Genomic DNA, 12,382 nt, shown 5'->3' with positions numbered 1-12,382 from the left:
TGACTTTGTTTGATAGGAGATTTGTTTTCAAAGACTAGAAAAGTTTTCATGGTAATATACTAACATAAATATACTTTTAGGAGTAGGGAACTTCAGGTGCAGCTCTCTACACCGGAAGTTTCCTATCCTTATTGAAGTAAAATACTGTTGCGTGAAGAAATCCGATTTTTAAAGCAAAGGCGAAAAAGAAAACATAGAAATACTTATGAGATAGTCTTTTTCATTCTATTGTTGTTACGTCTATTGTATTTATACTGTTTGCACTATTTCAAAGGATATCTTGACAATAAAATTACAAAATATTTTATTTTCTAACGACGACAACGAAGTCATCAGTCCACCAAGATTTTGATTGCAGATCGCTTCCAACCGATCCTGTTGAAAATCTATGGGTGACAACTAAGTCCAGCAGTAGACAGTAGGCTTAACATACGGCTGAAACCATGATGATGATGATTTCATCATTTCATGTTTTTATATTAACCGCATAATCTGTGCTTATAGGCAGTAGCACAGTACACTCTCGCTCTGCGATAATTAAGTAATCTACCTGAATTTTCCACGAAGTTATTGATTTCTATTTGTAGCAAAACTATGAACAGAGACATATATATGTTCCAATATAAAAGCAGTGGTACACAAGAGATTAAATGTCATTGCTTACGTGTTCGGCGAATATAAGGTTAATAGCTGATCAATTTATTATAAGGTGATGTCGAAAGTAATTAAACTCACGAATATATATGTAAATTATCACGTATCGATTGTATTCTACTTGACTCGATCGAAGCATCAAACTTCGATAACCATCAAATTTAATGCGACCATGGCGTCTTTTGTCTCCCCTTGACATTTCGAACACAAATTGACGTGGACATTTTTCCACGAGGTAATAATTCATTGTTCAACATCGGTGTCATATTTCAAGTCTTATCCATTACTGCGCGTTGTTTCGTCCTTCAAACCTTAATGCGTGCTATTGTTTGTCATTCGGGCTGTAAACAATGTGCCCAAGTGAATATTTTGTATTGTTGAATAGAAATAGAGCTGATTGTTCTATCTCGGCACATCGTCAAACTTCCTCTAAGTCGTTTAAGTATCTTGCATGTCATTAATCGTTGGTTATTCTTTAATTCCCAGATTTATACACGAAACATTTTTGTCTGATTGGCCGTTGTTAGTCTTACATTATACCTACGTTAGAGTATTTTGTATATAATTTCATTGCTCTGTAGTGTAATTCTAACCAACAAATCGAGTTATGTTTTGGTTTCGATACTTGATCCACAATATAGAATGATTAAAAAAGAAAGCAAGATTTAGTTGATTTTTAGTAAGGGACGCAGTGGTCTGCAGCAATAATCGGACTTAGCATACGCTGAACCATTATTAAGTTTCTTTTATTTAACAAAACTCATTATTCCACATCATACTTTTTAAATAATTATTTATTCAAATAAAATCGTATTTATGTACAAGTTTATAGTAAAAAAGTATTTAGTAAAATTAATCTGTTTACTCTTAGTGTAAGATATATGGAGTAAAGTTGTCGGAAGTAGTGGTTTTGATTTTGGCAATATAAGAAGCTCAGTGATACGATATTTATTGTAAGAGTTCTACGTCTGAGACAATCTTTCCAGACTGTGGTCGCGGCAGATGACTATCTACAGGTAGCTTTTAAAATGCCAACTCTCTAAACTTACCGTATTTAGCTTCACTTTGAGTATCTAAAATATGATTGTGATCTGGAATTACTGTACATTTTAGAGAAAAAATATTTTATGACCGTTTATGATAGCGGGGCTTGCCTGCTATTTTTTGAACTTACCATTACAATTGAAATCTGGATAAGTCCTCTCTACAATCTTTTATTTCTGTACATCTGAAAAAAAGAAAAAAATCCATTGTTACAAAATAGAAATAGAACATTACCTAACATTTAAAAAAATAATTAAGTAATTCATAATAAGAAAAAAAAAGTTTAAATAATAGTATAATTTTCAATATTTTTTTCTGTAGTATGTTTTAACGACGACTGAAGAATAAACATAAAATAAGAATTTATAAAAACTTATTGAAAATTTAAGTTTAGTTCAGTGACAATATTACACATATCAAGAATTTTGAATAAATTAAAGGTATCTATGGTTTAAATTTGTTTAGTGTTAAGCATTACAGGATACAATGTTATAATATGGAGTAGTATGTAACATGTTATATTCTATAAATGCTTTGACAACAACTTGTCATAAAAATGCATAGACCGCTGTTCACAATTATTTCACATGATGCGGATTCCAGTGCGTCGAACCGTTGAACGTTGAAAACATTTTCACTTCATAAATAATATAAAAGCATATAACTAAATTGTAGCTGATTATTTTTTAAATTTTAAGTATAGTATTTTTACTATTGAATTAGTCATATTAATCTGGAGATATAAATGTTGTTTAACATCTGTGAGATAATTATAGGTTTAAACATAGAAGAATATTAAAGCTATCAATCTAAGCTACATTTACCGAACAAATTAAGTCTCCAGTTCAATTTTCCCAGTTTCCAAAAGAAGTAACAACCGTTAGAATAGAATAGAAGAAAAAGGTATTTACTTTTCTCGTGTAATAACATGTATCATATAAAGCTCGTCCTTAGAAAACAACGCATTTACATTTAATTTTACTTTTGGTGTAGCTTAATTTGTCTTGATGTATCTGCGATGGTTTATACAATATTATTTCAGGGAACCCTAACAGAGGTTGTATTTTCTTAGCGAAATTAGTTTTCCTCTTGACAATTGACTATAGGTAGGTACCCCTACGTTATACTTTTACAAGCGACTCAGTATAGTTATTATGTCTGCTGCAAAATAATTCACTTTCTCAGTCTAGCTATTTACTTAATTTTTAAAATCAGAACCCAACATAATCTGAAATACTTGTTCTCGGAGGTTTTGGCAATAAACCGTTATTCAGAAGTCCTTTTCATCATGATCATCACTTTAGCACTAGGATGAAAAGTACTTAGGCCTCCCACGTAGCTTTACAACATTCCCGACGTTAACAAAGTCGTCTGTCTACCTTATCGTCCTACGCTGCGCTTGTCGGTCCGTGGTCCACTCCAGGACCTTAAAGCCCCATCAGCCACCTATTCTGCGCGCTATATGGCTTGCCGATTGCCACTTAAGTACAAGTTGGTTCTTTACAACTTAGTGAAAAGACTTTTACGACTATCATGTTTTTTTTATCAAACATGCAGTGGTTGTGGGTCACAGTTTACTTAATTTATTTATTTACTCTATTGTAAATCAACAGGACATAAAATTAAATCGACTGTAATAGTTAATGCAGTACCAAGGGCAGTCTTGTTGCAAAGCAAGATTACTTCCAGACAACCATTACGCATTTCTTTAATTAAACTATAAACGTCTGGGAGAGTTCGACTTTTCGTTCGGCGTGTGATTCTTGGCGTCGAACACAGAATATTTTTCACAAAAATATGGTAATATTTTATTACTTTATCTCAAGGTCCTTTTGTGTTAAAGTTCCCCTAGTAGTTTCGTTGTAAATATTTTATAAGTCCTCTATACAGGCCGGAAAAGTTTTCTCACTGTAAGTGCTGCTGTAACATTTGACCTATTTACTTTTTTATCTATCCTTACTTATTTTAGAAGGTGGTTAGATTTTGTTTAAGCCGTGTCTACGCTTTCTGTGTATAATTAAGAATACCAATACGTCATCTGGAATATTGACTTCGCGTCATTGCAACTAGGAAGAGCAACTAATGGCTCTTTGAGGATCTACAAGACAAAATGAGATACTGCAGCAACCTCCTCGAAAGAATTGTTAACCTCTTTGATGTGTCAGCGAAATATTAAGAATTAAAATGTTATTAAACCTTTTTGAATTAGGAACGACGCTGTCTATAAAACAGCAAGACTTTGACATGATTAATATATTATTAGTCGTGTGCGTTATATCTATGTGTTATCGACGATCTTGAAGTATTTAGTTCATATTCTGTACGATTATTTCCATTCGTTATTATTTTATTTAAATTAAAAAATATTCTTCTTGAATCAACTTTTATCCAAAAAATGCCAACGAACAAACAGATTTCTATGAAAACGCACTCTGATAATTAATTTATTCTCTTAAATAAACGCTGTGGTGATCATAACGCAAAGTTATTACGTTAAGATCCCGAATAAGAAAAAGGAAAGTAAGAAATGATGTAATTGAAAGGTTAATATAAAAGTGCAGGAATTTAACAAAGCTTTTATCGTATCAGTGCCATTCCAATGGATGTCAATTGTAATTCAATAAAAGGCAGACGTCTCAGATAACATTAGTCCGCTTAATTCAATGAAAAGGTCGGATTTTTAATGGTATTTGAATTATGGATAAAGAAGTACTTGTTTGGTAGCCAGTTACGATATACAGGATGTTTGGTTATAGGTGTAATAGCTTTAGAGAGGCAAATGTATAGCATTTGAAAGACGCAAACTTCTAAAACTTACATTGTATTTGTATCTACGGAATGTCCTGTAATTACAGAATATTATATAAAATTACCAAATTTGTGTCTTAGTTAAGGAATAGCCTTTTTAAAAATACGTTTGGTGTATATATAATATGTGGTCGTTTGTGTTATAAAAACCAATGTTATAATTATAATAATATAACATAAATATTATTTTATCACGACCGTTGCTTCACATAACGTACGAAAAAATGTTTAAGGAAATGTCTAGGGAAGTATTTTTTTTTAAAGTTTTCATTTTTGGGGACCTTTCCTTCCCCCTGTCATGTATAAGGCAGGGACGTTACATTTCAGGTAAATAAATTCTCCAGGTTTTTAATTCCATCCTTCACAATATCTTTTATGTATTCCTTTCGTCCTACACATGTTCTATCTTTCATCAATTGCTAATCTTTTTTCATACATAGCCCTATTTACAATTTTACGTTACATATAATAGATTTTTTCAATTCATTTTTATATAAAACACACAGGAAGTACTTATAATTTCATTCTTGTCGAAAGGTCCAAGATGAAATCCCGGGGCCGCCGCCGGCTTATGAATCCGTCGTGGAAGGTGCAGCCGAGAACAAGCCTTGTTTCGCTCTGCAGGTTGGTCCACATATTTTAATACTTCTTTTATTGCTCAATCTTACGAGTACGACAATTCTTGTCTTCAAATCGTCCCTAAGAATATTGTATGTCTATAACAAATTTAATAAAAATATCGATAAATTGGTCTGTTGTAATACTGAGCATTTTATTACATGAGACTCAATAAATTAATATACTCTACTGCATTACATGGCGTCACAATTTAGTTTTTTATCAATCAGCTTCATGGAGCTTCTCTCCTCTATATATCCTCTTTTCAGATCCGCTCTCTATTCAGATCCTCACCGTTGTCATTCTTATAATTAAAAAGTCGTATAATTGATAAACAGTCGTATAACTTTATCATTGCCATTGACATTAGTATTTACTTCTTTCCATCATCCGTAAGACGTCCACCACTGAACATAGGCAGTCCATCTCAATAGATTCCTAAAAGCAAAGGTTGGAAGCGGCCTGCATCCAGTATCTTCGAACGATATTTCTATGACAGAGTATATCAGAATTTAAAAGTGAATTGCCGAATAGCACCACATGACGTGAAGTTTAAAACTTTAAATAAATGTTGACGATAGAAATTTGACTTGCAGGAGGTGGTAACAGAGCCTTGCCAGCGCTGCGTGGGCCGCCACGACAGCGGCCTGCCGTCGTACGAAGCGGCCGTGTTACTCCGCGACACTAAGTTATAATATGCTTCGTAGTCAAATCGGTCGCAAGTAATAAACGCCCCGTGCCACTCCCGACGGCAATGTACTTAGACTAAATAAATGTAACTTAGGTTAGACGTGATATATGTTACTGCGGATTTCGTAAGAAATATTAATAATGTAAGGAAATAAAACACAAATCACATTAAGTGCTTTTTATTAATCGTTTCAATTGAAGTTCACACGTTAATTAATTAACATTAAAATTATTAACTTTACATTTGAAAAACATAATCTAAATACTTTAAATATAACACTTGAAAGAGTGATTTAAATAAAAATGTTTTAAAAAAACTTTTATTTGAAGTTAATTACTTAATGCGATATCATTTTATATTTGTTAATTAGCAATACATGAAATAACATTATTGTTTTATCAGTTCCAAAAAGGTTCCTTATTTGTTAAGGTTTGCTTAAAATTTAAAAATTGTCTATCATAATTCTGTACATCATAATGATTTCATCCCTTTAATACATACATAAAAAGTTAAATAACAATTAAAAAGACAAAGAGTTCGCCTTAAAAAAAGGGTATAATTTAACATTATAAAAACAGTAAGTTTAGAGAACTTACTGTTGGTCTTACTTACTTGGTCACAGCCATGCTGGCTTTGTCATGGACGGTATCTGTCACTTACCATGATACCGGCATCGCCTAAATATAGTCTCACTTTCTGGTTTAAAAAAAACCACTTGATGATTTCTGCTGATACTTAGCTACCATATGTGGGGTTTCGCTTCTCCAAACAAAAATTTTAATAAAAACATTACTTGCGAAAATTATCTAGAAGTTAAATTTATTTATATATACACGAGAAAAATAATTTGTTTGTATTCCTAAACATGTGTTAATGTTAACAGTTTATAAAGATGCAAGGTTATGAAAGTTCCATACATTAAAATGAAGGTACGGAATTAAAAACTTCATACACAATCGGCATATAACTGAATCAGCGCCGTAAATAAAAAGTTCAATTGGCGACGTACCGAGCTGCTATCATTTATCATCGGTTTTTTGTCGATGTCAGGCCAGGTGATGGCTCGCAGCTAGTGCACGCCCTACAGGCCGTGACCTGACTTCGTAATTCAGAGTCTGCCGAGTCACTTTTTTCAAAGATTTCATTATACTTGCCAAGAATAATTGTAAATATTAATAACCAAATGTTAATATCAAACTTTTTTCTGTTTTTCTTAAGATTTTCCTCTTATCAATTGTATACCTGTGTTATAATTTGTTAACAATATTTATTTGGACGGGGAACAGGAGACGGGTGCTTTAAGGATTTTGGCCGGTGCCATATATCATACCATGACCGTAACAGGAACGTATCAGGCAAAAAGTTATTCTATAAATTGAAAACTATGAGCGGGTACCAGATACACTTCATGTATAATACGCGACGCTACCTAACTGTTGTATTATGTTCATTTTATGGCGTTGTAAATGCGTAGTAGTCAATGGAACACGAAAATACATAAAACGGAGGACGAAATATTAATTGAATTTATACGTAAGCATATGTATGTTCCCGATATTAGGATAAAGCACACTCCTTTTTTATTTTTTATATTATTTTCGGCTTATGATCATTTAAAGTGACCATTTGTGTTCGTTATAAGAAAAATGTCAGAAGAGCCCAATTGGATAGAAAATAAAGTTCGATAAAATTTTCTATAACGGTAAACGTCAACTTAAAGATACGCGGGTTCAAAAAGTGCCTTGAACAAGAGCTCACTACAAACTCAGACGAGGTTTTTTTAAGTTTTTGTTTAATAAACTTCTTAAATCAATCACATGATAATTCAGTTACATAATTTTTAGTCTTTTGTAACGCCTTTTACTTTAATCACGGGTACTTCGTGGCTTAAATTTAGTTTATTGATGACTTATAATTTCAAAACAAGATGATAATTATTTTAACAATTCATACAATTTTATCGATGTTCTATTAAATAGTAATTTAAATTAAAAAAAAACAACTATTATTTTCATTGTACTTGGTTGTTATTTATTCAATTTATTTCAGATAGACTTACGAATAAGGTATACATTCACAATCACCATATAAACCTATGTGAAGTAATAACCACAATATTAAAATACCCCCACTAAAAAATTATGTATCGAAACCTTGTACAACGCCGCCGAAAAAAAATTAAACTACATATTTTTATACGAAAATCATATTTTTTACCAAACTACCAGCAATTGTAGTTTTAGTAACATGTGTTGTTACTTATATATAACTAATTTTTCTACAGATTTGGTTTTCATTTAACACACCCGCGTAATGTTAAAAGCTTATCACTTAGTATCGATAAAAATATTGCTAATGTAACACGTAATTAATAGACTAAATAATTTTATATCACTATACAAAGGATAATAAAATAAAATAAATGCTTTGGTAAAGTTAATCGGTGTATTAATTATAAAACCGTACACGCGTGAAACCATTCTAGTATTATAAACCACGACGTAGGGAACTAAAATAAATTAAACTAAACATTCTTATGATTAGACTAAGATGAATATTGTAAATGAATAAATGAAATTGATGTGTTGAATTACGGTTTTTATTATGTCCTTCTTCCAAATTGTTTCAACAAATATACAACAGTTGGCACCGACCGCTTCGTCAAGATATAATCGATGTCCCATTTGTCAGTAATAAGGTTTAAAGATTTGATACTTGTTAAATATTTTGCATTAATTTTTTTTTCTATCGGAATGCGAAAGGCCAATAACTTCTGACAGTAACTTTTATTGGAAGCAAATGAGCTATACATTCACTCCTTTGTGAACGAACGACAAATTTCAGAAAAAAAAACTGTTTCTTGCGCATCTAGCGTATGTGTTTCCTTTATTTTAATCTTTATTTTTTTTTATTTTTGTTATGCTTTTTATTTCAATAAGAATAATATTTTGCTGTACAGAATTTAAGTGAAGATGATGCGCATCTACCATTAACGTTTGCATTAATTTTAATATTTGCTGCAACATTTTTATAAAGGGTTGTGTTTACGTTTTCAAAAGCAAATTAAATTCACAAGCAATATAAGTAGACAAATGTACTGATACAATTGTTATATATGTAGGCTTTTTGTTCGATTTACTGTTCTTTGCTCTATCCATTATCATGTTTACAAAGAATGCGTAGATTAACTGGCGATGCACAATTAATCATTTTTATTAATTTCAAGTTAACGAATCCTAATTGTTACATATAAAAAATCTGATCACTTCAACTTCTAACTGATAAATCGTTAGTTGTCCGGAGAGCGTTATACCGCTACGACAGTTAGAACAGCATTACTTATACTCGGCTTTTGGATGACCTTACATACAGCTTTCTTTAAGGACCTACAAATAGGTGGTAAAGGTTATCAGGCAACTTATACTGCAACAAAACACGTTATAATGCAGAGTTAATAATTTACAAACAAAGTGGATCTAAAGTCAAGCTAGTTATTAGCAGTATCACTGAGGGTAGGTTTGCTCAAAGTGAAGCAATATATGGTCTCCTAAACTATTTGGAAGGCTCGAGCGAGGTTCCTTTATCGAGTGTAAAGGCGTGAATCCGGGCGAGGAAGTGCTAAAGCGGGCAGTAATTGGAGCAAAGTTCGTTAAGTCAGGTGCGGATACGACCGGCTTACGTTACTTGCGAACGATCTGCGTGCCCGGCTCGACCTGCCGCTTTGCCGCCGGCGGCGTGTCAAAACAATGCCCATTGTTGCCGACACTTTAGATATGAAAGGGCCGGTAATGTTTATATGAGCCAAAACTCTGTTTATTTCTGCCTAAATTGAAATCATTACGAGTAGTTTTGATATTACTTAGCAAAACTTTAATTCGTGAATAACTTTTCACGAAATTGTTTACAACATGTAATGTTGTGTAGCCCTGCCACGCAAGCCTCACCAACCAAATTGTTCCTAATTAATTATTACGTCCAAAAGCATGCCTTCAACTAGTTACTGTAAACTTGACTTTATAATCTTTTTTAATCGTGACTTGAATTTTCAATCATGAATGGATAGCAATTATTACCAACTTAGTTTCTATTTCTGAAATAAGCCTCCTATTCTATTACTAGATGAACTGATGTCATAATTTTTTTGTATTTTTGTTAAAATTATACTTAAATTTTGTTTCTGGTTTCCTTTAACATTCTGTGAAGACCCGAGCAGTGGCGGTTAATTATGGATGACAAAGATACACAAACTTTGTAAACATGTTTCCTAACGACAATTCAGGAATTTCTACTCTATATGCTGCAATCAATGTTCTACAGTGGACGTCCTTCTTGTGATGATAAGGTTTATCATCACGTCATCATTACCTGTGTTGTCGCTTTCTTTAAACGCATTTGGTTGGTATAATGGCTAAAAGCGTAAAAACCATCTAACCAAATGAATAACAAGATGTTATATGAATGTATAGTAGTTTAAAAAGAGCTGACTAGTTTGCTTATGCAAGTGTAAATTTTATTTTTTTCTATTTGCCATTACCGATCATGAAGAGTATATTTTATAAAGTCAGGATTAATAAATTAATTTGAATACATAATGAAACATCAAACAGAAGAGAAGCACAACCCAATTAATCGCAAATAAATCGTGTACTCGATTTAATAAAGCGACTCATTACTTCTCGGGGTTGCAGGTCATTGATTCAGATTTGAACATTTCTGAGGTTACGAGTCTTGAATATGAATAAAATAACAGTTTAATCCAATTGTCGAAATTTACAAAGCGGTAATTTGCTCAGTGGTTTTAACGTTCGATTCGCAATCCAGCCATCTTGTTTATTTTAGTATAATTGTTAAGAATTGAAATTATTTCTTTTCTTCTTGTTAGATTCTTTTTTTTGCTGTCAATTTATTAGAAAAATATTTGGTTGTAAGCAGAAAATGTCTGTCTTTAGGAGTGTCTACATTAGTAATAACATTCACGAAGTGCATTTATACATTGTAATAAAACTATCTGTTATTTGATAGGGCGATAGCTCTGAAACGAAACTTACTCTTTGACAATAAAACGTGGTATTTTCATCTTCGTGCTTTTCTTCCAGCTAATTGTTTGCTTGTAAAAAATTGCTAATATTTTATTTATATCAATAAGTAATCCAAGAGCTTCCTTCAAGTACGAAATTCGGAGCAGTGTTCCATTTAAGCTAGCAGTCTAATGTCTAACATGAAATAGTAAATAATTTTTACTTAGTTCATCAAATATAATATAGTTTACTAATATTTAGCAGAAAAAGAAATTGTTTTGATGCCTACGAACACAGTATTAAGATAATGATCACAGATACAGAGAGATACTATCATTCTATTCACCACCACCAGTTTACTTATTTTTATCGATTGCTGGACACAAGCCTTCCATAAAGTCTTCTACTGTCTGCAGAGGACTTCAAACAGTAGAAGGCTAACCATCTTCTACCAAATTCTGGTTGTTTTCTTGACGTCGTCGGTTTATCTCAGGATCACCGATGAAACCAAACAACTTGCCGACTATGTCGAGAAAAGGTCAGTTTTTGTTTCATTTAACTTCAATTCGATTATCCAGCGAAGAAACCCAGAAACAATGAACGAAGTGTAGGACGCAGCCACTCGGAATCTTGAACGCCACTTACAAGACATCGAGAGGCGCAGGCATTGAACGAAGAGGATCGTCGTCACGTCGAGGTTTCTTTTATTTTAAAGCAACTTGTACGGGGCCTCAATGATGAGCGTTTTGTGTGTGAGAATATTGTCAGTTAATTGTATTACAATACTATTATACTCAACAGAATTCGTTCTGACAAAAGTATTGGCATGTCGCAGATCAATAGAAACAACTAATAAATAAAACCTATTTCGAAGTCAACATTTCACTATATATTTAAAAAAAATTATTTCCTACCCTCTAATACTTTAGTAATGATGTCATGATATTTTACTAGTAATAGTTTCGTGTACAAAATATGTTTTCGTTGTTTACATTACAAAACAATTTTTTTTGCGAATGTCAAATGTTTTTACATCTGGATATCTGTGTTTTGATATATTTTGCTACTCTGTGAGAAACAAGTATCGTTTTTTAATCAGTTTAGTGGATTTTTTTGCCTATAAGAATCCCCTACGTGCTTGAATGTTAAAAAGAGGCGTCCAGTTACTGTGTAGTTCTGGTGATTCATAGAACATTTTCAGGAAAACTCATTTGTTACATGACTAGGATCATTTAAGCTTGTTTACAAATTAAAAAAAGAGGCAATTAATATTACACTTTAAAGTCTTAACAGAGTTTTTACACATTAATTACGTGAAAATTCACTTAGACGCAATGCGCCTTAATTTTACGCTTTAAGTGGGACTCGAGTCATTAATTTGTCAACACGAAGAAGCTGCAAATCTTACTATTGTGCAGTGGCAAAATTAACGTCATCATCGACCGTTTAACGAACAAATTACATCCTAGCGCGCTAAAAGTTAGTGAGCTCCTGTGATATAACGAGCATTTGACATTTAACAGCTTTATGGCGTTCATTTCAAATTTAG

The 12,382-nt window shown here is 32.4% G+C and overlaps 2 protein-coding genes across 2 annotated transcripts in view; one reads left to right on the top strand and one right to left on the bottom strand.

Annotated features, from left to right (window-relative positions):
• Positions 1–6,036, top strand: part of LOC137921567 (uncharacterized) — a 33,131-nt gene extending 27,095 nt beyond the window's left edge. Inside the window, exons 4-5 of the mRNA XM_068764365.1 lie at positions 5,044–5,130; positions 5,721–6,036. Coding sequence (XP_068620466.1) covers positions 5,044–5,130; positions 5,721–5,819 — 186 coding nt within the window. The 3' untranslated portion in view covers positions 5,820–6,036. The remainder of the gene's footprint in view (positions 1–5,043; positions 5,131–5,720) is intronic.
• LOC137921566 (probable beta-hexosaminidase fdl) overlaps positions 1–12,382 on the bottom strand; it is a 142,844-nt gene that overhangs the window by 56,045 nt on the left and 74,417 nt on the right. Inside the window, exon 3 of the mRNA XM_068764364.1 lies at positions 1,829–1,882. The gene's annotated coding sequence lies outside the window, so the exon portion shown is untranslated. The remainder of the gene's footprint in view (positions 1–1,828; positions 1,883–12,382) is intronic.

This window comes from Battus philenor, unplaced genomic scaffold, assembly GCF_028537555.1.
Source record: "Battus philenor isolate CCGP_79_NKW_IND1 unplaced genomic scaffold, ilBatPhil1.0.hap1 SCAF_19, whole genome shotgun sequence".
NCBI lineage: Eukaryota > Metazoa > Arthropoda > Insecta > Lepidoptera > Papilionidae > Battus > Battus philenor.
This window is presented reverse-complemented; position numbering and strand designations above follow the sequence as displayed.